This window comes from Cladophialophora yegresii (genome assembly GCF_000585515.1).
Source record: "Cladophialophora yegresii CBS 114405 chromosome Unknown aczIN-supercont1.7, whole genome shotgun sequence".
Classification (NCBI taxonomy): Eukaryota; Fungi; Ascomycota; class Eurotiomycetes; order Chaetothyriales; family Herpotrichiellaceae; genus Cladophialophora; species Cladophialophora yegresii.
The window spans coordinates 453,083-478,366 of NW_006913051.1; the positions used below are offsets into that span (position 1 = coordinate 453,083).

Here is a 25,284-nt window from a genome sequence, read left to right on the forward strand (position 1 = left end):
TAGTCATCATACTGCAGACGCGTTCCTCTTCACGCGTCAGTGGGGCTTTTCGGTGTTCGTCAACTTACACAGTACTCGCACCACAAGGCTAGCCTGCGTGCCTGCACCGCCAACAGCACCACTCACCCACGCCCTTATGTTACCGATTCACTAGACGAGTGAGTTGCAGCAAGATGCGACGGACCTATGACCAAGAACAACCTGAGCACCTGTCTTTCATGGCTGTTGCAGCATCCACACTCTTTTGGCAACTTGGATCATATATCAGCTATCGCTGACACGCCCACTGCGCCGTACGATGAAGCTATTGCCGCAAACGCAGACAATGAGATGGCAAGACTGCAGTTGGCGCCACAGACGAATTACCGACCAAAATTGCATTCCCAACTGAACAATGCGCCGAATCCCTTACCAACACCCACCCCCTCCCGACCGTCAGAAGAGCCGAAGCCGGTATCGACTCGACCGAAGCAACCGCTGGGAACGCCGTCTGCCCCGCGACACAATGCTACAATACGCACCCCTGGAACGGCGTCAGGAAACATCGGCTTCAGTGATGGTGTCCTCGATATCGATGAGATTGATCTGACAGGGGATGTCACAACTTCTTCCTTTGGCGATTTTGGTCCCCCACTTAGGCTGTGGAGGGAAGACTCGGCTTCTCGCGTAGAACCGCTGCCCAAAAAGAGCGGAAAGAAGAGGAAGAGCGATGAATATGAGTCAGATCTCCTTTCCCCACGATCCAACCGCAAGACAACAAAGGTTCTGCAGCACGCGACTACGACAGTGTCCTCAGCTCGTGTTCGCCAGAATGATCGCTTGGAGAGGCACGTCCAGGAAGGATTCAGCCTTACACAGACCACTCTTCGCCAAACCCCACCACCATTATCGCAAGTAGAAGACGAGTTTTCTGATTTCTCGATCAATGACTTTGAGGAGACCCAAGGTCAGCCGGCGGTCAAACCCGGTGATGCTCAGCAACAACCAGTACCGACCGGTACTCAGCAAAGTCAGACTTCGAGGCGGACTAATGTTATTCCCGATTCGGATGATGATGATGAGGAAGGCATACCATCTGCTCCAAAGGTTGAGTCCGACCCAACCAGTCCAACTCCCTATTTGGCTGGGCAAAGCCATGACCGTTGGGACGCTGTCGGAGATGTCAAACAGTCGCAAGAAGCCTCCCAAGTGCCCACGCCATCGCAGCCTCTTAAATTCTCTCAATCGCCTCGGAAACCTACCTCTCCCCATCATGGCGCTACACTGACCCAACCAGCCACGTCAACTCAGGAACCAATGTTCAAAAGCAGTGCGGCAAGTACAAATTCGAGCAAGAACCTTACATCGGAACAGAAGAACCTTATCGCCAACTTTGCCAGTAGTGGGCAAGAGCAGCTACAGAGTCTATTGCAACGGCTCGAACGGTCCAAGAAGGCCGTCGATGACAAAATAATGGACGAGATATGTGAAGATGGCGGTGCGTCTACTGAATCCAAGGAGAGGCTGAGGGCGATAGGGAACAAGATCGCTTCAGCCACGCGGCTACGAGACGAATTCGATGCTCTCGCGAAGCTCCGAAAGCACCGAGAGCAAATGGTGGCTCAACGCAACAAGCTTAGCGGTTCCGGCCACAGCGTCAACCCAGATGATCCTGCAGACGTCTTGATGTCCTTGTGTTCAAAGATCTTCCAGGCGAAGCGCGATATCGACGCCCGAGAAGCATCGATTTTCGGACTTCTTGATCAGATTGGGGTGTCTACTGCTAGCCAAATGACAGCACCTCCCACCAATGTCAGCGACAAGATTTTCTCTCCCGGATCCACCGTTTCGGAACAGAACGTTCTTGTAGCCTCGACGCAAAAAGGGCCCCAGTCGATCTCGAAACAGATGAAAGACGAGGATAGACAAGGTCTTTCTCACCTCTCTACTCAGTCAGTCCGTCAAACACCGGCACCCTATCGATTCGATAGGCCGCTATTAAGCATTGAATCGTCGAACCGGAGTCCATCTCCGCAATACACATCGAAGCGATCGGCGTTCGTGGAACATGGAGGACCTCTTCAGTCAACTTTGAGGACCGCTCATTCTGCCGTGCCAGGACCTGCTTTCGCCTACAATGAGCCCGAATCGAGTAGTAGGGGATTCTCAAGAACCATGGCCAGCCCGACAAGAGACTATTCGTTCGAGGAAGACGACTTTGAGGACGATCTAGACGACGAGGAGATGTACCAAGCAGTCGAGGAATTCGAGCAGCATTTGTCGTCACGAACTGCTGAACCGTCAGAGAGACCTGGCCGTGCTGCGCTTGCCGAAGTTAGCGACAATATTCGCAAGGTATCTCCCAAGAAAAAGCCATCTTCACAACAACCAAGCTCCTCGCATGCACTGATGCAACACCCCTGGTCGAAAGATGTGGCGTCGGCCTTAAAGAAGAAGTTCCACTTGCACGGGTTCCGTCACAATCAGTTGGAAGCTATCAACGCAACTCTGGCCGGCAAGGACGCGTTTGTGCTAATGCCTACTGGAGGGGGCAAATCTCTGTGTTACCAGCTTCCGGCCGTCATAAAATCCGGGCGAACGCGCGGAGTTACTATTGTGGTCTCGCCCTTGCTCAGTCTGATGCAAGACCAAGTGGACCATCTTCAAAAACTGAAGGTCCAAGCACATCTAATCAACGGTAACAGTACTCCAGAGGCGCGCAACTGGGTCCGCCAAGCCTTGCAGGATCCCAACCCGGAAGAAGTATTGCAGCTTCTATATGTGACGCCAGAGATGTTGGGCAAGAGTCAAGCCATGGTCTCCGCGTTCGAAGCTCTATACAGACGAAAGCGCCTGGCTCGAATTGTGATTGACGAGGCTCACTGTGTCAGTCAATGGGGACACGATTTTCGACCAGATTACAAAAGCCTGGGCGAAGTTCGTAAGCGGTTCAAGGAAGTACCTGTCATGGCCTTGACAGCAACAGCGACTGAGAACGTCAAGATCGATGTCATGCACAACCTTGGGATGAGGGATGCGGAGGTCCTCACGCAAAGCTTCAACAGACCCAACCTCACGTACGAGGTGAGGCCTAAAGGCAAAAACACTGAGGTACTTCAGAGCATCGCAGACACCATCAAGAGCTCTTACAGGGGACAAGCGGGTGTTGTGTATTGCCTGTCGCGTTCGAACTGCGAGAAAGTGGCGCAGGATTTGAGCGACAAATTCCAAATCGAGGCACAGCACTACCATGCCGGTATGCCATCGGAGGAGAGGATCGACATTCAGAAGAGGTGGCAAGCTGGAGAGTTCAAGGTGATAGTCGCTACCATTGCCTTTGGCATGGGGATCGACAAGTCGGACGTCAGATTTGTCATGCATCATTCCATGCCGAAGAGTCTAGAGGGCTACTACCAGGAGACCGGCCGAGCTGGTCGTGACGGCAAGAGATCCGGTTGCTACCTGTACTATGGTTACCGTGACTCGAAGCTGCTCAAGCAGATGATCGAGAAAGGTGACGGCAGCAACGAGCAGAAGGAGCGCCAATACCAGCTTCTGCGAAATATGGTCCAGTTCTGTGAAAATCGGAGTGATTGCCGCAGGGTCCAAGTCCTGGGCTATTTCAACGAACATTTCAACCGCGCAGACTGCGAGAACGGGTGCGACAACTGCAACTCTACCAGCACTTTCGAGACACAAGACTTTTCTGAGCATGCACGTGCCGCGATCAGCATTGTGAGAGAGATATATCGCTCCAAGGTGACAGTCCTGCACTGTGTGGACATATACCGTGGTAGCCGCAACAAGAAGATCACCCAGCTGGAGCATAACACGCTCGCCGAGTATGGCAAGGGTGCCCACCTGGTCAGAGGAGACGTCGAGCGTTTGTTTCACAGACTCATCAGTGAGAAGGCTCTGACGGAGTATAACAAGGTCAACAAGGCTGGGTTTTCGACACAATATATCAAACCGGGCCCCGTAGCCCGTGATTTCGAGGCAGGCCGGCGATCTCTGAAGATCCAAGTCCTTGCATCACCACACGAGAAAGCTAGGACCAGCGCACCACCACCTCAGAGAGCCCGCCAAAAAGGACAGGGAACCGGTGTTAGAGCCGCTGGGGATTACTATCCTACATCAACCAACGTGTCGTCTCCTCTACAGCCTCGCACCAACCGAAAGCTTCCACGCCCCGTCGAAGACCCGAATTCTGATGATGAGGACTTCATTGTGCACACAAGTGAGATGGAAGGCGATGATGGGCGTGGTGCCGAGGACGATGACGCCTTCGACGACAATCCTGCGTTGGACCACTCTGTAACCCGAAAGACCAAGCTGGGCCCTCCCATCACAGCGGATACAAGCACGAGCTTGAATTCCATCCATCAGCACATTCTCGATGATTTTATCCAGAATGCGCGAGCTCAAATCAAGCGTATATCCATCACGAAAGCTCTCCGGCAGGTACCAATCACAGATCGTACCTTGCGTCTGATCGGTGTCGAATTTCCACAGGATCCAACGCAGCTGCAACAGATGAGCGGCATGAACGACGAGATGTTCAAGATGTTTGGGCCTGTCTTGCTTCGATTGATAAAGTCGGCGTTCAATAACTACGAGGCGATGATGAGAGCGCAAGAAGGTCGACCTGATGATCCGAATCACCAGACAGTCATCGAGATAGACGATGACGATGCTAGCGGGGAGGAGCCCGGAACCGACGTCGATATGGACGACGTGGACGAGACCGAGAGTGGCCATTACTTTAGCGTACCTGACGATGACGACAAGTCGGGCGGAAGGGGTAAGTGTGATCTCTACATTGTCTGACATTAGTCGCTGACACATTCTAGCGCTTCCGGCTTCGTTTTCTGAGAACAAGTCTCGCAAGACAACCGGGAAGAAGGCCCCGTCTCGTTCGAGGTCGGTTTCCAGAAATCGGAAGGGTTCTCGCGGTTTCCAGCGTGGTGGTGGCGGCGGCGGCACCGGCAACAGCAGCTCGAGAGCAAGGACGAGTGCTGCGAAAGGAAAGAGGGTCAGTGGTGGTGTTGCGCGGAAGGGAAAGAGCAACTCTAGTGCCCGTTCAAGCACCAGCAGTGCTGGGTTGTCGCGATTTGTGCCCAAGAACAACAAGACTGGATCGTCACAGCACAGCGCAGGTGGAAGCAAGATCAGCATGATGCCGACTTAACGAACAGGAAGGGTGCATGGTGATGGCAGCTCGAGTGCTGGTCGACCGCAAGCATGCACCAGCCCGGAAGGTCAGCGACGCTCATTGCAGAGTGAGCCCTCGCTCGTCAAATTATAGTGTCCGGAATCTGATATGGGACGCTCCCATGAACGTGCCTTCCCAACCCAGCGATGTCTGCTCACTGCGCCTTCTCACGGGAAATTCCCCCATGGCGCCTACCTTTGTGCTTTGAGCTGTTCTCAGTCATCATTCAGTTATGGAAGAGCCATTGTTGATGTCCTGCGCAAGTTCGATACCACCTCACGACGCACGAGTCCTCTTTCACATATGCTTCACTTTTTCGTGACTTGCCTCTGACCACCCCTGCAGCTTCTTCGCTTACCTTTCTTCACGCATCCCACAACCAGGCATGCAACGCGCTGGTTTGACATGCCACTGGAAGAAATCAGTCCGAACATTCGAACACATGCTGCTCAAGATGGGCTTAAGCAGGATGCGGTGGCACCAACCTCCACCACTTCCCTGCGCTCAAGTGCCGTTCAGGGCATGCTGAGAAACACAACCGAGCTGGGAGATACAGGTCCATTCGCGGTTCGTCCTTCTCGAATCCCTCGCTCCGGCTCACGCCCGCAGCCGTCCAGGCGCCGCACGGGTTCGTTCGACGACTCTTTCGCTTCCCAGCAACGGCTCAAAGGCTCCCCGCGAAGACGCTCCCACCGGCACCATGGGCCCCGACCAATTCCCTCGTCTTCAGCATTATCAGGACGAGAGACCGTGCACTCGGCACACACCTCACTGCACTCTGGCCTGCGTTCCAAGAGAGCCGGACACCGCCATCAGTCACACGGTTTGAAGGGACTGGGTGGCAATAGTATTCCTCCTCATTCGCTTCATACCCACCGGTCGATGGTCACCCTTCGCAGTCAGCGGACCTTTCATGGTCTTCATTCCGGCTCTCCAATGCTTCGACCCGGCCACCGTCCGCTACCGGCCCACCGAGCACCTTCCCCTGCCTTCAGTGAAGCATATCCCTACAGAAGTGGCCCGAGATACGGTTACCCAAGAGTTGGCAGTGTCGATACGGTTGCATCGTCTCCTGCCTTGACATATCATCGGCGCCCTGGTTTACTTGGATATCGTCCCGAGTTGAACGACTCTTTCTCCTCCTCTATTCGCTTGCCCTCTCCTGCCGTCTCATTTGTCAATGGGCCGTCTGGCAACGGGTATCAGACACAAAGAACAACCACTCCCATGTCGGCTTCTCTACAAAGCCTTCGACCTGGGTGGAATCACAGCGCAGCCTCGTTTAGAGGCCTCACGAAGTCACCCACGGAGTCGACCGCACCTCCTTATTATGACTACTCGGAGTCATTCCTAGAAGAGGACTGCTTCTCGCCACCGGATGGTCCCCCTGCTGCGAATCTGCCCTTCAACATGGACCAGACAATCATGGAGGACGAGGCTATCCCCGAACGCCGCCAGGCGCAGTCACCCTTTGGCACGATGCCTGGTTCATCCTTTCGGCCATCGGAATTGCCAACCTCGCACAATCGCCGTCCAAGTGAGACCTCGAAGCATTCGAAGTACAGCTACACAGGGGTTATTCCGCCTCGACAGTCGAGCCTTGCAGGGACCTCTGGTCACAACAGAAGTACAGCACGCACTCCTGCAAGTCAAGAGGTGAGACATCTATGGCCATTGGCTTCGTCACGATGGCTTGTATAGCACGCTGACATATCTGCCACAGGTTATCAGCAGGTCTGCAACTACTCACCATGTGGCACGATCCAAGTCTGAGAATCCACAAGCGTCCACCGCCTCCCGTCGAGCATCGCATTCGACCCACTCTAGTGCATTCTTCCCCAATGCCTGCCGGAGCCCACGAGACCTCACCACTCTTGCTGCTCGAGTCCACTCACCACTCTTCGATGAAAAGCCTTCAATCTCAGGATTGTTGGAGTATGGAAATCCGAAGCGTGAATCCGACAAGAGAAAGGCTTTAAGCCATGTTCAACGGGTTCGGGCTCAATGGCAGCTTCCGTCTTTCAGTATTCGACCGCTCTCTTTTGGGACATACTCACCTGGGCTCAAAGAAAGACGAAAGACATCTGGTGATGTCCGTTCGAAGGACGGCCCCGACATCCTATCCCCAGTGCCTGAGCGGCCCATGTCATCGCAGAGCAGAAAGCGCTTCAGTCGGATCCTGGAAATCTCTGACAACTACGTGACGGACCAAGGCAGGCCTCCTTGTACTCCTCAAACATCTTCGCGGCTTGATGCAGTCGAAGAGCACCCTGACTTGCAAAGCCTGGAAAGGTCCCTGTGCTCGCCCTCGGAATTTGAGTCCAGACTGAACGTCGTAAATCAGGAGGGCCAAGAGCAAGAGCATGCTACGGAACATGCTGGATATGCGTCGCCAGGCGCGAACGTGGATTCGAGTCAGATCACCATGCAGGAAAGATCAACTATTGAGTCTCTTCTCGACAGGCACATCGAATGCTTGGGTCTGAACGAAACAGGCGATGACGTTGAAGAAAGCCGCTTCGACGGGGCGGACGCTCTCGTGCATTCGGACACCGCACCCAAGAGTAGCGGAGAGAGCACAATCAAAGGAGGTACTGTTGTCCAGCAGGCTCTACCACGGTGGAGCTTCAGACCAACAACATCAAGCTCCACGATCCAGCATTCCAGTCTAACAAGTTCTGAACGACGTCGCCTCATCCCTCGACGGCTTTTCGCCAGTATGGATGCCAGGCTGCCACCGGGAGCGGTGCTCGCTGATATCCAGGACACTTCCATGTCCAATCCTGCGTCTACCATTTCCGACCTTCAGCCGCGCCTCTCAGGCTGGCAGACGCTTCCCTCCACCAGTGGACTGGTGACCTCCGATTCTGCAAGATCTACTGCAAAAGCCTCATTGGCTTCGGGTGACATAGCGGACACTGATTCGGATCCTCCGAATGCAAGATTTAGGATCCGAAGAGTGTCAGAACTCAGTCTGAGTCCCGAGACATCAAGCAGTCCGCAGAACAGTCGGGCGTCACAACTTCACCGTCGTTCGAAGAGCGACATGCTTGCCAGACAGACATCACACCGGCGCCGGCGGGCCCGGATACTGATAAAGGCCAAAAGGAAGTCGCAAAGTCTGGGACAGCTTGCCAACCTTGCTCAGGACGGCCAGGCTGATCGGATGACCGAATATGTCGGGCACTCGGAAGACTGGGTAACTGAGGATTCGCCTGAGGAAAACAGCCAGACTTCGCCCGTTGCTGGGTATGCAGAGCTGAGCGCAGACTCTGTGGCGGTTCAGCCCCCAACCATACTCTCCGCGGAAGCGAGCGCCCTTGTTCCAACCTCCGTGCCTCGGAGATGGATCAGTATGGTTGCTGCAATGCCCAATCCTGTGAAGAAGAGCATGGAGATCGTGCGAAAGGCTTCTGTGCGGACTGTTCAATCACATCAAAGCAATACCAGTGTGATTGAGCCAGTCAACAGCACGCGATACGATTCCCAGGTCTCGCGTTTAGGCTCAGTTCCTCAACTCGCACCCCCAGAATTTGGCCCTCCGCTCACATCATCGGACCTGAACCTTAGCCTCCGATTTCCAGGTCAGCCACAAGTGTATCGGCCACCCTTGCGTCAGGTGCAGAGTTTCTTTTCCGATGACAGCTCGGCCGCGCTCGCTCACAAGCGACCAAGTACTCTCAAGAAACGGTTTGACCTTCCAAGCTTTCGTAGCGGTTTCAGCAAGTCAAGCGGGTTGATCGGGACTCGCCATAGCTCCACCCAAAGAGGAACGAATACTCTCCAAACAAGTGCTTCGTACCGATTGCGTCACCGAGAATCAGTTGAGTACCGGCATGAAGCATTCGGCAAGACCGTGCCCATGTCGGATTTTGCATACAAGAAGCGCAAAGTCCTTGGCAGGCTGAAGGAATGGTGGAAACGGCAGTGCATGCAAAAGACCTTGGACTTGGTCAGAAAGAAGAGCGGTCGGAACATGCAGCACGCAGCTTGGGCATAGCGATACCGTATCGGCCGTGCATTATTCACGCGAGGAGGGTGGCTTCTCTGGCGGAACATTTTGGAGGGGGATACAGAGGCTAGTTGTAGGTATCGTTTGCATCTTATTTCGCATCATGTAGGAGCAGCTGGCGTACAGATATCAATGTGCCAAAAGTCTTGAGAGGTTGTGTCTGGAATGAGATAGTTCCGTGGCAGGCCTTTGTGACGGCATGAGAAGTGGGTTGGCACATGAGAGGCTACTAGTACATCATGGAAGCCAGAACCGTGGTACAGCGTGGTCCGTAGAGAGACTCCTAAAGAACAGCTTTCAAACACCATGCTGACCGTCGATCTTGGACCGTTCTAGAGTTATCGAAGTCACGGTGCCGAACTAGGCATCGCAGCATCCATTCACCTGGGTGGATACCCAACCACGGGGGAGGCTTGTTATCGTACTCCGTCGTCGTGTTACTATACCCACGCTACTTTGAAACCGGGATTTATCACTTGCTATCTTCTCCTCCATGGACCTGCGTAAAGAAATGTCGGATGACGAAAAAGACAATCTTGGTATACCATGCTATTTTTTGAAACCAGAGTTCTTGCTCACTTCCAATCTTCTTCTCCACGGCCTTGCCATGGCCTTGCCATTAAGCAATGCCAATGATGAAAAAGGAAAAAAAATCGCACAAGGCGACTGGCTGACACACAGGACGGAGCGGGAGCAGATCAGGAATCGGCCTAGAAAAAAACTCCCCACTCCTCCTCATCGATACGACAAAAACAGACAAGCGACGAAGCACACACAGCCCACGCTTCCTCCTTCCTCCCCACTGCACCCGCGAGAATCATCCAAGGATGTGGAATGAATGGATTTCGTTTGCGGCCTTCTTCGAGCGCATGTTCTAAGTGCACACATACACTGCTGGAACCAGCAGTCCCAGCCACGCAGCCACACGGCCCGAAAGTACAATGTGTACCGGTGGAGGCGGTTGGTGGAGGGGGGAAAGCGGTTCCAGAAGTGCAAGGTGCAAAGTCGAGCATGCGGCGGTCGAGGAATGCTGGAGTTCGGAAAGAGTGGTAGTGATGGGTTCCGTCGTTTGTCGTTTTCGCGGTTGCAAGCCCCCAGATCGGACATATAAGAGTACGTACGCAGTACGTGATGTCTGTCCCCCAGTACCCACATTGATTGCCCCCAGAGGCTACAGAGTGGTTGGATCCCTCTACCGAGAGACCCGAGTTGTTTGTGTTGCTTGACCTTTGACCCAGCCGGAGTCAAGAGCCATAGCAACGGATGTTTGCATTCAATGCGTGATGGGGTCTTTAGCCCAACCAATTCATACATGGTTGCAGACCGAAATTTGAATTCCCCCGAAAGTCCGACGCGTTGATCACCGGATCTCCTCCTGTGCCGCGCTGATTTGGGCAGCGTGCTTGTGCACGTACCGTTGACCTGGTATGAGGGCATAGATCTTGGAGTTGGTGATGCTTTGCTCTTCGCGACCTTTCAAGGGATGGCCATGTCTAGAGGTGATCAGTCTCTATGTCCTTGGCAAAAATATTCGGACGCTGCACCTTCGGGTGCGCAATGGGCCAGGTGGGAAAGCCATACTGGGACTCTGACTAAAGCTGCACCTTGGGGTGCGTAACAGGGCCAGCTGGGGGCCACACTGGGAATTTTGAGTAAAGCTACACCGTGAAGTGCACAATAGGCCAGGTGGGCACACACACTGGCAATCTTCTACCTCGCAGTTCGAGCGTAGAAAAAAAGTCACAACATCCTCGTCAGGATTATGTTGAGAGTGGTCCAAAGTTTCCATGCGAAACTTGGTGTCCAAGGACTGCTTTGAGAAGGGAGTGACCCGGAAATGTTTGGCTGCCTCGTCCAGTCCTTGGATCTTTCGTGGCGCTTCCAAACCGAAGTCGTACGTCGGCATCTTGAAGTTGGCCTGTCCATAGGTCCTGAACAGTCCACAAGCCATAATTTCCCAGTCCCGTGAATCCGGAAGGTATCCTTGGGTATCCGGGCTCGACGAGGCGGGTCCCTCACGAGAGTGGTTTCCTTGGTAACCTTTAGATCCCTGGCGGGCGAAGACTGTCAGTGGCCTGTGCGTCCTCTGGCAGCCCGCCGTAATACTTTGATCTTTCGATCGACATTCTGGCAATCCGTTGTGATAGGGTGTGGCAAAACTTGCGGTTCTTGGGCACGACTTGCTGGGCAATCACTTGCGATACAAACTAAGTCTGCATCACATCGACCACCGTCAAGCTGTTGTATGCAACCTACGGGCCGAGGACGAACGTACCACTGCGGCAATACAACATGCTCACGTGATTCCTCGGCGTGAGTTGCACACAACAACCAGCCCGCCCCTCTTGATACCGTACCAAGTCCACGACGTGCGAGGGGCACACGCCGTGAATGGAATTTCCATGCATCGACACCAAGGTGCCATGCATGGCAGAACCCCATCTGCCAGCCTAAGCCACGACCATTTGCGGTACATAGAAACATTGTGAGAAGCGAGCAGAAACTCCACGTAGAGGCGGGCGTCGTGAGACCTTCACAACGGTTCTTCAAGTGGACGAGTCCACATCCGAACTGCCTGAGCCCATCTCAAGCACTCCGCAAGTTGCCTCAACCTCGGTGATCCCAGGAGCTCTGCCATCAATGACGGAGGCGCCAAGTGAAAGCAGGAACGACTGTTAGCAACCGACTCCAACGTGTTTGGGATAAGTGCTGCCGCATTCTCGAACTCGTGTAGAGGTGCAGTTGTATCCTTCGTCTTGCCCCGGTGAGTGTTTCAGTCGGCTGCCGGCATGCGGAACCCCAAGTCCACGCAGAAAGAGGTAGGCTCTAGTTCGAGAGCACGCCGTCGAGTGTCGCCCTGTAACACCTCACTCAGCATTGACTGGTGTCAAACTGGAGGGGGTTCGATGTCTCGAATAGCTGCAGTCTCTAACTTCAGAGGTCCCTTGCGTAAGGACCAGAAACAGGGCACAGCCGAAGCGCCCTGTGGCTTGCCTCCCCAAGGACGCTACACCGTAAGGTAGAGAGGGAACAAGGAAATTGAGGAAAAGGTAGTGAAGGGTATATAGCAGAATAGCGAGCAGTAGTGCAGCAAAGGAAGCGGAAGAAGGGGAAGATGGGAACGGCGGACGGGCTCATAACAGGTAAAGAGGAGAGGAGCGAGGAAGGTTGGAGGGTGGAGGAGGCTGCAGGTTGGGGGAGAAAGCTGGGGAAGATGGTCGAGCTCGAACTTAAAGTCACGAAGTCGTCCGGCTTGGCGAGGAAGTCGCGCTAAATGCGAGACGCGTGGTTGGCAGGGAGGCAGCTTGCGGGTGCGGGGCACGACGGTGCTGCTGAGCACGAGATCAAGGACGAATGAAGCATGTGTGAGAAGCCTCGGTCGGTGCTGGCCATCATGAGCTACGAGGTAAGAAAAACGCTGCCATCAATCTTAGGGAACTCCTTCATTCATCTGTCCTTTCACATTCTCTGGAATCTCTGCAAGGCCAAGGTGCAGCACGTCCAGCACAGTCTGGTCTCACTGGAATTAAGTTCCGAAAGTGCCGCCGAACTGCTTCTTCGAATCCCAGGCCAGAGTTCAAGAAAACCGAAGTGACCTGTACAATGACTCCACCGTTCTCTCCTCCCTTGCTTTACGAGTTTCCATGTCCTTGATTGTTCAGGAAGAGTCCATTGGCTCTCCCTTGTCCATGAGGCGGGTTGATGAGTCCGCCTTTGCGCAATGGAAGCGGCCTACCCAAGTTTGCATGATGGATTGACTCGAGTATCTATCCAAAATTTACCGATGCAAGCTCGAAATGAGCGCTTGCAACTCATTGTTCCATCCGAAACATGGGATTATGCTGGTGAAATGCCAATTTCTATGCAGCTTACGGCTTGGTAACTGCCTAACATGCAGGCTTCGCGTATGCCGTGCGGTCGAGGGGTGTACCTGACCTTTTAAAGGTATCGCACGTACTCCAACTTTCAGACCCCAGTAGAGAATCGCGGTAGATGAGGCAGCACCGTAGAAAGAATTCAACTAGGGCCGTCAGATATCATTGCGATGGATGCCCATGCGCGTGTGTGGTTGACGGATCCGACGTTTACATGTCGCCATTTCGCAGCTCTACGTACTGTGTAGTAGAACAGAATGGACTGTCAGACACAATCTAGTCCCCACTTATGTACCACTCCCAGCCAGTCGGCAGCGGCCTCCAACAACCCTCCCGCTGCATCTCTATGTACATGCCCTGTGCCTTGCTTCTTGTGTCTTAACACTACTCGGGACCTGGGTCATTTGCACTACGTTCTTTCGACTTTCCGTCTTATCAGGCTGTTCCCAACCCTCCCCTGGAAGTCTTGTGTCAAGCAGGGGCGTTCACCGGCTGAGCGTCCGTCCAGATCCTCCCCTCGCCTTCACCGTTTCTTGACCTCCACACCATGGATCTAGCATACGACCATATCGTCGAACAGGCGTACAATCCAGCCGACCGCGCTTCCACGCCGACTCCAGGAGACAAAGCACCGACTGACTCGACGGATCCAGCGACCCCGAAACCACCCAGCTCTCCTAGGCAGAGCCTGCAGTCCGAGTTCCAAGAGACCTTCAAGGCGTTCTCCAATTCACAGTGGGGCGCAAAACTAGGAGGCTTCTGGGGCAATGTCAGGAAGCAGGGCGAGAGTCTGTACGAGGAGGCGAAGAAGGAGGCAGCCGACATAAGCAAAGACATGGAAGCCCTGCGATTGAAGGGTGCGAAGGGGCTCGGGTTCGGCGCCGAGCAGGAGGGAGCACAATCGTCGGCAGCAGAGAAAGCAGGAGAGTCTGCAGCGACGGGCGATGATGCTGGTCCAGAATATGAAAACAAGGACTTGCAGGAAACCGACACTTTCCTTGCACGGTTCAAGGCTGAAGCCGCCAAGAGGCTGAAGGAAGTCCAACAGGCAGAAGATGCCGCGGATGAGGCTCTCCTCAGGTTCGGCACCAATATCCGGAACTTCCTGCGAGACGCCGTATCAGTGACAGCACCAGATGGAGACGAGGGCCAGAACGGTCAGCCCGGCGAGGTGCTCTTCGAAAGCAAGGACGGCTCATCTGGAAAGCGGGTCATCCACACGAGCAGATTCGACGCGCAACTTCACGTCATCCACACGACGTTGACGAGCTTTACGCGAGATCCCAGCGGAGCCGGCACTCAGTGGGACAATTTCAAGGCCGGCTTTGATATCGACAAGATGACCACCCGCATCGCCGAGGATCTGGGCAAGTACGCCGAGCTGCGAAGTTCCATGGAGAAGCTGGTGCCGGAGAAGGTAGAGTACAAGGATTTCTGGACGCGGTACTATTTCTTGCGGCACGTCGTTGAGACCCAGGAGGAGAAGCGAAAAGAGTTACTCAGAGGTATGAAGCCACTACCATCCAGCTATCCACGATTATCCACTAATCCAACTACCCGCGCAGCATCAGCCAACGACACCGAAGAAGTCGGCTGGGACGAAGACAGCGACGAGGACGACCAAGAAAAGCCCTCATCGACTTCCTCCCATCAAAAGGAAGCGGTGCCCAAGGTGTCGGTGTTGGTCGCTCAAAACACAAACGACTCGTCAACCACAATCCATCAGCCTCCACCTCAACCGCCAGCAGCGGCCGACTCATCCGCATCGGCCCTCAGACCCAGCCGCCGCTCCCACGACGAAAAGTCCGTAGCGGACAGTGACGCCAGCTACGACCTCGTCAGCGGCGCCACCAGTCGCGCACCGGGAAGCCCCAAGGATGAAGTGCCGAAATCGTCGATCAAGACCGACGAGAGTGACGAGGAGGACTGGGAGTGAAGTGATACCTTAATTGATGTTTGAGACTGTATCTTTGGGGGGGTTTTGGCACGGAGTTCATGGCACCATGAGATACCCCTGCAAGATACCGAAACTACAGAGATCCGAGCTTGCTGAATGTCATTCATTGCTTGGACTGAGATAGGCAAGGCTATCCAATCCTGCAAACAGGTGGTAGTACAATACCGTACACTGTGAAGTGCAAGTCGGGCTTCGGGCAGAGACAGTCTATCTGTCAGTTGTTTCTTTCGTTGGGCCCTGTCCAGCTTTTTCCAACAGGCCGCCCTCTGTGACAGACATGCTTGCGTGAAGAGTCCGGTATGTGGACTGGCAAAAGAAACCAGCAGAGCTCAGCTCTGTACATCGTGCTTCCTCCCGGCTTGTGGTGGTAGACTCTATGGGCTTCCTTGTCCCTAGCAAAGTGGTATGAGAAGCTCGTGTCGAGTCGTCCTTCTTGTGCTTGTGCATATCGACAGCAACCTGGGTATACCAGAACTTTTGGCACCCCTCGATGCTGCCTTGAATCTGTTCGATCCGGTTCCCCAAACTGTGTCTGGACTTCCAACGGTGTCGACTTTCCAGTTGGGCTGTCCTCAGACAAAGAAATGCTTGAAGTGATTCAAGATGTCCTGCTGGCAGAATCATCCATAGACTGAGTCCACTACTCAGCGTATCCGAACACATCACCGGCCCCTCTTTGCACCTCGCCCTGAGGAGCGCCCTTCCCCGCCACCTCGTCGATGAGGGTTATTCGAGCCAGGCGCATTCGGCACCACGCGCAAACCGGCGACTCCCTTGAGCCCCATTTTACCTATGGTGGACTTTTCCAGCGCGGGCACCTCAGCACAATCTAGGCCTCGGAGCGCGAACTGGTTCGCCTCGTTGACCAGTTCAGCAGTCGACACTCGCAATTGCTTCATGAACGTCTTGTAGTAGCCCAGCCATGCTTGATACACTTTTGCCTTGTTCTCCATGGCGGCCAAAGCGGGTTCGATGTCCTCGATACTGTACGTAAGCGGCGAGGGGTATTCTTGCACCTTGATATTCTTCAGTTGACGCAAGAAGCCTTTCTCGAGCTCACTCAGGACCAGGATGCCGCGGCCTTCGGCACCTGCGCGAGCCGTCCGTCCGAGCCGATGGATGTACGACTCCCTGTCTGCTGGCAGACCGACCTGAAAGACATGGGAGACGCCTGGAAAATCCATACCCCGAGCGATGACATCTGTGGCGACGCAGATTCCGTTTCTAGCTTTTCGAAACTCGTCTGTGGTTCGGGTCCGCTTGCTCTGCGTCATCCGAGAATGCAGGACCGAGACGCTTGGAAGCGTACCAGTTGATGCCAGAATGTGGCCGTAGAAGTCAGCATGAGCTGCGGTGGGAGCAAATACAATGGCCTTGAATGCATCTGCTGAAGCGAGCTCTGCTTCAACCACGGCGACCGTGGCAGGCGCGAGGTCGCTCATGCTTGGTGTCATGACAACATATTGGTCAACACGTTCATGAGTGGCTGCTTCACCCTCTGGGATTGTCGAGATGAACTCGTAGTCCTTGTTCAAGAAGAGATGCGCAACTTTCTGCACTTGATCGTCAATTGTGGCGGAAAACAGCATGGACTGCCTAGGCAGTTGTTTCGGCAGGTAGTTCAAGATCCTCTTGATATCTGGTAAAAACCCCATATCTAACATTCTGTCCGCCTCATCGAGTACAAGCGTCTGGAGTGAGCCCAGCATGCGTTGGACCTCCTCTTCACCGAGATGATCTAAAAGTCTGCCAGGGGTAGCAATTAGAATATCACACCCACCGAGGATAGTCCTTTCTTCGGCAACCTTGTTTGTCCCTCCTATTGAAGTGGCTACCCGATACTGTGGGAGTCGTTGAAGCACTTTCTTGGCCTCGGTTGCAATCTGTAGTGCAAGCTCTCTTGTCGGGCAGAGGACCAGTGCGGACAATCGTGGACTGCGATTCCGCAGGATGGTGTCCACGGCAGGAAGGAGAAAGGCCAAAGTTTTGCCTGTCCCTGTCTTTGCCTGCGCCAAACAGTCTTTCCCTTGAAGCAGGTATTCCAATGTGGCAGCCTGCACTGGCATCATGTGGTCAAAGGCGAGATCATTGGTTAGAGTGTCGATGATGGTAGGGTTTAGGAGATTCTTGTCGCGAAGGTCTGCGAATCGAGGAGTATCTTGCGGGATTTCGATGGAAGGCGGTGGAGGGTCTGCAGGTATTGACCCCAGAATATCTTCTTGGCTGCCGTTCAAGGCGATATCGGGAGGTTTGCGGCGGTCCCCGCGCTGTTTGCGTGCGAAATGGCCTCTGCTACGACCCATGGTAGTTGAACTGGCGAGGGTGGTGTGTTGTGGAAAAGATGGCGCGTAGCAGCGCCGCTGGAGACTATGTACGCAGACTCTGTATAAACCACGTCTCGGAGGTAGGACATTCAAAGAAAAGATAGAAAGCTTGCGCATCTTCTCATGGCAGGCGTTTCTAGAAAGCTCAAGTTTGCTGGCCCTCACTTTGTCGTTCACTCAAATTTGATCAAACGCGACCACCGACGCGAATTTTGCCAGCAGAAATGACATCATTGGCACAAATAATTTCCCATGTTCGTGCTAGTCCTTGCAAGGGGCATGGGAAGCATTCATCGTTGCACGCCTTATGATTGAGGACGTTGCTGGCTTGAGTCTGAACTGGCCTAGAGGACCTGTGAGGAATTGAGAGGGCGGTCAACCCATTCGCAGCTGAACGCGAGGACATTAATTCCCAGTTAAACTTGAACCATGTCATGCTTCGTTGATACCGTGCTGATTCATCCTTGTCTCGTTCCAAGAACATGACACGAGCAGCTGCCCACCAGCACAGCACTTAAGCTGCTATATACTGCTCTTGTATTGCTCTGCTTGAGTCGCACTGCCAGGCCTCACCACTGCTTGTCCTCGGCCACCATTTGTCAGGATCCACATCAGCCATCATGCTCAGTATTCAAAATCATCGTCGACACCTGTCTTTCCCGACTGCTCCTTTTGCAGGACCTCCTGCTTCCGATACATTTCCGCCACCTGCCTGGTCGTTGTCGCCTCGTCCGTCTTTTTGTCATCTCTGCGTTGAATGAACCTAGGAAATCGGAGGCTAATTCCGTTCTTGCCGCCCATCTCTTCACTCGCAGCTCTATACCTTGGGGAGAGAGTGAGGTCTGCGGTCTTCACCTCCCATACATAGCGTGCCTCAAACCAGACGTCAGGCTGATCATTCTTCGTCGTGGAATGAGAATAGAATGGCTTGGGCCGGTCGATGACAATCTCGGACAGCTCTTTATGTAACTCTTCCAGAACCTGTTCCGAGAAACCCGTCCCGATGTTGCAGACCGTTTCGAACGTTTGTGTGTCTGAGTTGTAGGCAGCAAGAAGGAATGCGCCGTACCAGGAAGTGCGCTTGCCTTTGCCATGGTAAGCACCCAAAACCACAAGGTCGAGGGAGTCGCCAACGCCCGACAGGTAGTCTTTCTTGACTTTGAGCCAGTTGCGCGAGCGTTTCGATGGCTCATATCCTGACTCCTCGGTGTCAAGCATTTTCACCATCAACCCTTCACAGGACGCTTTTACCGAATCGTCAAGGAGATGTTGAATCTCTTCAATATCTTTGGCATCGCCGTATTGCGCGAATTGGAATTCGCCCTCGACAGGCTGAAAGGCACTGTGCAAGAGCTCGCGCCTTTCGCGGAGCGTCTTCTTCACCAGTGCCTCTCCGTTGTAGAAGAGCATATCGAAAGCAAAGACACAGACCTTTACGGTGACGTCGGATGTTTTGACATCTTTCCGCTTACGGGTCATTAGCTGTTGGAAGGGTAGGACTCTCTTGTTCTGAGGGTCCCAAGCCACAGTCTCGCAATCCAGGACAAAACTTTTCGTCGAAGGTTTGATCCACGTGTTCAGCTTCTCCAGGATGTCGGGATACTTCTTTGAAAGGTCTTCGGAATTTCTTGAAAAAATGGCAGCCAGCCCCTTGAACGCCTTTGGATCTTTGCTCAAGGTATTTTCTGCGGCTGGAAACTCTGAGGTTGCCTCGGGCGCGACGTAGTGAATCTGTGCACGCTCTCCATCGTACTTGTACTCGCAAGTAAAGTCCTTGCCTTCGAATCGGTCCAACACTTCTGTGATCGACTTGGTCGGTTTGGCAAGCATGGGTTTCAGCGGCACTCCAGGTTGCAGTTTACACGTCTCGTGCAAGTTGAAAATGCCATGTTCCAGCATTGCTGGAATGATGACTTCATACGATGGTAGTTCACTGTAGACAGTCTTCAGAGCAGCCTCCCCTTCTGCCAGCTTCTCCGTGCTGGGGACTTTGCCCTTTTGAGCAGCTTCGTGAGTTACCACAGCCTGCGCCAGGGCGATGATAACCGTCTTTTCGGCGAGACCGAGTCTGAGCTTTCCTTCCAGGAAGCGGACGAGGAATTTGGCTTCGGACGGTCCACCCTTGTCCTTTTCTATGTCGACATTCTTGCTCGCAGATGAGACGTCCGCAGAGGCCATCAATTTGTTGATAGCTCGGACTTTCTGGTCTTGCGAGCCATGTCCCTCCATTTTGGCAATGTCGAGCAGACCCTGGTGCACTCCTCGAACGGTAAGAGGTTTTGGCTTGAACATCTGACTCTGCTTAGACCTGCTCTTGGCTGCAACTAAACCCAAGTCTCCGATCTTCTTGTGGTCTTCTTTGATAACCGACAACGAGCGTCCGGAGCTCTCTCCGATAGCTTTCATGATGAGCGACTCGCCGATTCCGAGTTCGATACCGGCATAGTCGGCGGCAAGCTTGTTGAGCATTAATTGCACTGTGGGCAGGAGATCCTGCGGCGTCAGCCGCATGACTTGTTGAAGGAATGCTGAGCAATAAGCAGTGATCAGGAGTCGCTTGGTGGTGAGCTCAATCAACGAGAACGTTGTGCACAGTGCTGCGTAAGGCACATCTTCCCCAGCTGTCCAGTCCGGATAGGGGTCTTTTCCACTGGATGCAATCGTTGCCTGGATCTTGGCGACCTGTTTCTTGTTGACCCTGGGTGTTTCTTCTTCGCTTCCAGAAGCCTCCTCCTCCGCCTCCGATACAGGCGTTTCCCCGTCCGGCGCATCGGCACCTTCCTTGTTACATTTAGTCGTTGTAGGTGGCTGCTTTTCTTGTAGAACATTAGGTTTGCCCTTGGGATCAACGTTGCTCGCCTTGGCTGAGTTCTTGGAACTTGCCTTTGGCGGAGGCGTTCTTCTTCGTCGCTTGACCGGGGGCTGAACGTCGTCATCGTCGTCTTCTCCTTCTGGTTCTTCGCTCTCAACGCTGCGTCTCTTGTTCTTTTTAGAAGGAGAGTCCTCAGTGTCCTTCTCACCATTTCTAACAGCACCTGCGTCCTTCATTTCTGCATCTGAAGTGACATCCTGCGCCTTTTCGCTTGACCCGTTGACTGCCGTAGGAATAGCTTTCTTCGCGTCTGATGGATTCTGATTGAAGGATAAGGTAGACTGTGCTTTGGGTTTGGTGCCATTTTGCTTGTTCCCCAGGAACTTCCTGTGGTTGTCAGCACCATTCAGATACCATCAGCATGATGAAGAAGGTCGTAACGTACCCCAGTGTCGATTGCCTCGCTTGCGGCATGCTGGCTGAACCAAGTGTGAAAGCACACCGAAAGCAAGGTTTGAGAAATCGAGCTGAGGGCAATGAGAGTGCGATTGCAGAGTTCAGGCGAAAATGTGACTGACTGCGGGGCCTTCGAGGCAGCCAAAGGACTTGAGAGGCAGATTTAGGTCCGACAGAGTGAATACCTTGCATCAATTTCATTCGTTTAATATCTGTGCTTTGACCACGACTGGTTCAACAGATCATGCTGAATTAATGGGAACGAAAACGCGTCGCGGCGCGTTGGGTTCTCTACGGGCGGAGGTTTAATGACGTGGTAGACGCGAGTATTGCCTGTGATTGCCTGCTGTACACTCTTTGATGCACTCGTACAAGCAGTGCGCGAGAGAAGAATACTGTGTACCTCTGTGCCTGGAGCTGCCTGCTCTGGAGAGCGTACCACCTTGCCCAATTGCAATCTCGTGGACTTCATCGACACGCGACAGGCTTGATAGAGTGCTCGGAAACTCCATACACGCCGTACTCGGCTCTCTGGCTGACTAACTGTCGTGGCTGTGCGCGCACAGACTTTGCTGAGCGCACGGCCCCGGAAGAGGATCACTAAACGAAGAATAATATACTCCGTAAGGCTCGGACTAAGCCCACCAAGGTCTGTTTGAACTTCGCTGTTTCGTGTTCAATGCATGGTGTATTAGCTATCAGCCCCGCACCTCTCGAGGCCTATTAAAGCAAGAGCTTCATGCGCCCGCTAGAAGTACTGTCTTATCCGTGAATTCCGTGAATGCATCAGCGGGCATCTTGCTTGTATGACCAAGCCAACCGTAATGAACCGTCGTCCCGCGATTGTCCCTTATCGCCTTGAAGCGATGATGCATACTTGCGCCATTCGCACATGGGTATCAACAGCTCATTTTGAAACAAATAGGAAAATGTCGTCAATCCTCCGAACCGACCCTATGTGTGAAGTGCAAACTGTTCAAAGCATCATGATGGCAGCAAGACCTGCAACGCCGGCAAGGCCATGAACACCAACTGTGGCAATGGGCATAGCGGCACCTGTGGCGCTGGATTCAGCGGAGGAAGCCGCAGAGCCGGCAGCACTGGTTGCACTGGCAAGACGTGACGATGCAGAGCTGGCAAGTGAAGATGCGGAAGCCTGAGCAGATGTACCGGCACCTGATGCTGCGGAGGATGCAGACGCGACTTGGGAGGAGAGAGAGCTTGCGACAGAAGAAGCCGAAGCGCTTGCGGCAGATGCTGCAGAAGACGCACGGCTAGAAGCGCTTGAAGCAACCGAAGAAGCAGAAGCCTGGTGCGAGTTAGCAACGAGTGGTATGTGTGGTAGAAATGAGGTCACTTACCCCTGCACCAGCTGCGCCGAAGATGGTGGAAGTGCCAACCTCGGTCGTGAATGTGCTGCCATCACTGTTGGTTCCTGTTGAGAAGAGAGTCTCCGTTGAGATGGGTGTGGAAGAGCCGCCATTTCCGCCTGCGCCACCAGCACCAAAGATGGTAGACTCGCCAACCGCGGTAGTGATGGTGCTGCCACCAGAGGTGATGGTCGAGAAGGTTGTCTCAGTCGAGACCGGAGTGGAACCACCAGAGGCGGAGCCGGAGCCATCACTGGCAGTCATGGCAGAAGTAGCCGAGAGGGTACCAACAGAGCTTCCAGCACTTGAGGCGGAGGAGGCCGCTACGATCGTCAGTACCTTGTCCCAACCCTTCAGAATGTTGTCAAATACTAACCATTGGCACAGTATTGATTGCCGTATGCTGTGATGGCAGAGATATCGGTACCAGGTGGGCAGGATTCTTGAGAACAGTCGCGAAGTCCGAAGCCGAAGTTCTGGCTGGAGCAGAGGCAGATGGTGTCGCCAGTAGCGCAACCAAGCGAGGACACGAGTCCGGGAGCGACCATGTTATTGAAGCAAGTTTGCTGGAGAAAAGGTCAGTATGGTGTGAGGAAGTTAATCGGCGCTTCGAGATACTTACACCGCATTGTGGCAGGTCTGCGAGGCTCTGAGCGACACCAACGCTGATAAGAGCAGCGGCGACGACGAAGGTCTTCATGACTGAGGACAGGATGCGTGTGAGAGTTACGCGTTTTAAAGGGTGCGGTCAGTAAGAGGATGCACTGTACGTGGCTTTGGAAGTGTAACTTCTGCGGAAGACGACGAAGTTCAAGGGATGTGGAAGGGGAAGAGGATGTGTGGTGCTCAAGTAATTGAGATGTTCTCCTGTGGATGAGGTGACAGGAAGGTGGAAATGAGAAGCTTTTGAACTGTAAGTTGGAAGTGATGGTCGACGGAACGGTCGCTCGATTGGCAGCTGCAGGAGTGACCGGAAAGTGGAGACCCCTGTTGTCACTGACGAGCAAGAGCGGTGGAATTGGTTTTTCCTGCAGGTGATGAGAGTGGGAAGCTTCAGGCCAGGAACCAACTTTCCCAGATTAATACCTTCCGGGACTCGGGTTAAAGAGCACGTTGATGATTGGGCTCACGAGGGATACTATCGCCAAACCTTAACCTTGCAGGAGTTCTGAGCTTCGCCTTTCACCGGACTTTCATATGCACCCTGAGTTGCACAGACTCAACTTCTAGGGAGCTAGGCGCTGTAGAGCAGCCAAAGCAACGCCGCGGCCCTAGACCGTCCTGCGGTTGCTCTGCACGACTTCAGCCACAGGAAGCAAGCTGCGCAAGCTGGTTCCTGGTAAAGGACATACTATCCGGAGAGGCGCGTTTACGCGTGGAGATCGTCACGAGTACCCAGTCTATGCTCGAACCTCTCTAGCACGATTCGATTCGAGCTGAAAATCATCTCGAGATCTCAGCGGTAAGCACCCAATCGCCAATCTACTCCAGCATCTGAAATCCTGCTTTGGGCACCTCAACGTACGTCTTGCTGGCTTTTCCTCTACTTTCGGTGAAGACTCCTGTTGTGCCTCGTACATGCCTGATGTAACTATTTGATTATTGTCCAGTTTGCCAGTCCTACTTGCCACAGTACACTATGGCTTTAGGGAATGTGACTCTAGCCTCCTCGCATTCTGTCCGACCAAGACCTGAAGCGAAAACCTGGGGCAACACGAACCGAGAACTGTGGGCACCCAGAAAATTGGGAAATTGGCCTGTGCCGGATCCACAGTGACGCAGTGGGAAGAGGATGGAAGCACAGCACCAGCTCCGAGGTACACCGTGAAAACTCTGTGTACGAGTGCTTGCGCTCAACGCCAATAAGGCCACCAGCTACAAAAAGCCGTTCATCGGCACTACTTACGTATCGTCACCAACCAGCTACTATGAATTACTGCGTAAACTCATTAAGCCGTGGCTGATCGGAGTTTGCTCACCATTGGCAGTTGGCGGAGTTGTTGACAAAGCGAGAGGGACGCGCACACCGCGACCTGCAGACAGGGTCGCGGACCAAGGCATACCAAGACGGAAAGCCGCATGGCATGAGACAAGCATTGAGCCAGTCGATGCGAGGCCAAAGAGTGGTTATCATAGGCCTAGCGTGGCAACGCCCGTTCCTGCCTTGCCTTGCTAGCCGCTGGTAGTGACGGGCGCAAACGCCACATCAGCCAGGCACCACAGGCACAGCCGAGAGAAAGTGCTTGCAGCAACAGCCCCAGTAGGCTCCGTCGTGCATTTGCCGAGGTCAGGGCAGCGCGGACGAATGCCACCTGAATGCAGGCCTCGAATTCTTGTTACATCATCGAGTTCAGCTGGATATCTCACCTTATCTCGATCGATTGCAGACGCTTCCTTCTTTCGCCAAAGCAGTTCCAGTTCGGGAGCACACCAGCTGACTCGTGATCGAACTTGCGCCCTCATCAACCTCAAACAGTGGTGGTGAGCTTGTGCGATCCCGCTCGGCTGCTTGCCGTGTCAAATTTCCCGATGTGATTGCTTGCCAAGGTCACCCAGCGAGCCCAGCCTCTCCGCACTCACCCTTGGGTCACCGTTGGCTTGTGGTGCGACTTGCTTTACTCCTGACAATTACGATCAAGCTGAAGGTCCTCCGTTATTATGCTTCGAGAGACAACGAGAACCACTTGCGTGGATGATAATCTTGAGGTATGCCACGCTATGTTGCAGAGATTAGCGGATGTAGAATTCGTCTATGCCCATTCAGCAAGTCACCATACCTGACTCCAACGGTCATGCTCGTACGGTCTATATTTCATTTTCCATGTTCTCGTCCTGCTTTAGCGGAAGTGACGTCGAACATATGTACAAGACCCAAGCTGAGCCCAGGAGGCATCAATGCTGGATGGACAATGCATTCGCGTAGAGTCTGCTCGGGGGTTTACAATCATGCAACCTGACCCGGTTTCGGGAACATGCTATTTGCGAAATACTTATTGGATGTCTGCTTTCGGAACTTTGGGCGACAGCATTTCCAGGTATCGTTCGAGGCCCTTCACATCTTGGTCACGTCTCGCAGCTTGCATATCATGATCCTTGAAATTTAGGTAAGCCAATGCTGCCGAATAAAGCTTCAGAAGCTGCCACCGTACCCATGCATCTGTGCTGTGGAAACATGGTGACACTCAGATTTCTTGCTCAAATGTGTCTCGTGGATCGAGACTGCACTGCGTACCCTCTTGGAGGCGGTCCCAGTAGCAACCAGAGGAGGGACGGTTGATTTCAGCCAT

General features: G+C 53.6%; 6 protein-coding genes across 6 annotated transcripts; 3 read left to right on the plus strand and 3 right to left on the minus strand.

Moving 5' to 3' along the window:
• Positions 1 to 186: 186 nt before the first annotated feature.
• On the plus strand, positions 187 to 5,167 carry A1O7_09301 (bloom syndrome protein; the record flags this gene model as incomplete). Its single annotated transcript, XM_007763289.1, has 2 exons — positions 187 to 4,780; positions 4,830 to 5,167. The coding sequence occupies 2 exons, from the start codon at positions 187 to 189 to the stop codon at positions 5,165 to 5,167; spliced, it is 4,932 nt and encodes a 1,643-aa protein (XP_007761479.1).
• A 2,449-nt stretch (positions 5,168 to 7,616) lies between these two features.
• On the plus strand, positions 7,617 to 9,191 carry A1O7_09302 (uncharacterized protein; the record flags this gene model as incomplete). Its single annotated transcript, XM_007763290.1, has 1 exon — positions 7,617 to 9,191. The coding sequence occupies one exon, from the start codon at positions 7,617 to 7,619 to the stop codon at positions 9,189 to 9,191; it is 1,575 nt and encodes a 524-aa protein (XP_007761480.1).
• Positions 9,192 to 13,625: 4,434 nt separating this feature from the next.
• On the plus strand, positions 13,626 to 15,014 carry A1O7_09303 (uncharacterized protein; the record flags this gene model as incomplete). Its single annotated transcript, XM_007763291.1, has 1 exon — positions 13,626 to 15,014. One exon carries the CDS (start codon positions 13,626 to 13,628, stop codon positions 15,012 to 15,014), a length of 1,389 nt encoding a protein of 462 aa, XP_007761481.1.
• Positions 15,015 to 15,697: 683 nt separating this feature from the next.
• Positions 15,698 to 17,338, minus strand: A1O7_09304 (uncharacterized protein; the record flags this gene model as incomplete). Its single annotated transcript, XM_007763292.1, has 1 exon — positions 15,698 to 17,338. One exon carries the CDS (start codon positions 17,336 to 17,338, stop codon positions 15,698 to 15,700), a length of 1,641 nt encoding a protein of 546 aa, XP_007761482.1.
• Positions 17,339 to 17,983: 645 nt separating this feature from the next.
• A1O7_09305 (DNA ligase 1) lies at positions 17,984 to 20,645 on the minus strand (the record flags this gene model as incomplete). Its single annotated transcript, XM_007763293.1, has 2 exons — positions 17,984 to 20,558; positions 20,617 to 20,645. The coding sequence occupies 2 exons, from the start codon at positions 20,643 to 20,645 to the stop codon at positions 17,984 to 17,986; spliced, it is 2,604 nt and encodes an 867-aa protein (XP_007761483.1).
• Positions 20,646 to 21,603: 958 nt separating this feature from the next.
• Positions 21,604 to 22,697, minus strand: A1O7_09306 (uncharacterized protein; the record flags this gene model as incomplete). Its single annotated transcript, XM_007763294.1, has 4 exons — positions 21,604 to 21,936; positions 21,989 to 22,320; positions 22,374 to 22,563; positions 22,620 to 22,697. The coding sequence occupies 4 exons, from the start codon at positions 22,695 to 22,697 to the stop codon at positions 21,604 to 21,606; spliced, it is 933 nt and encodes a 310-aa protein (XP_007761484.1).
• Between the last annotated feature and the right edge of the window lie 2,587 nt (positions 22,698 to 25,284).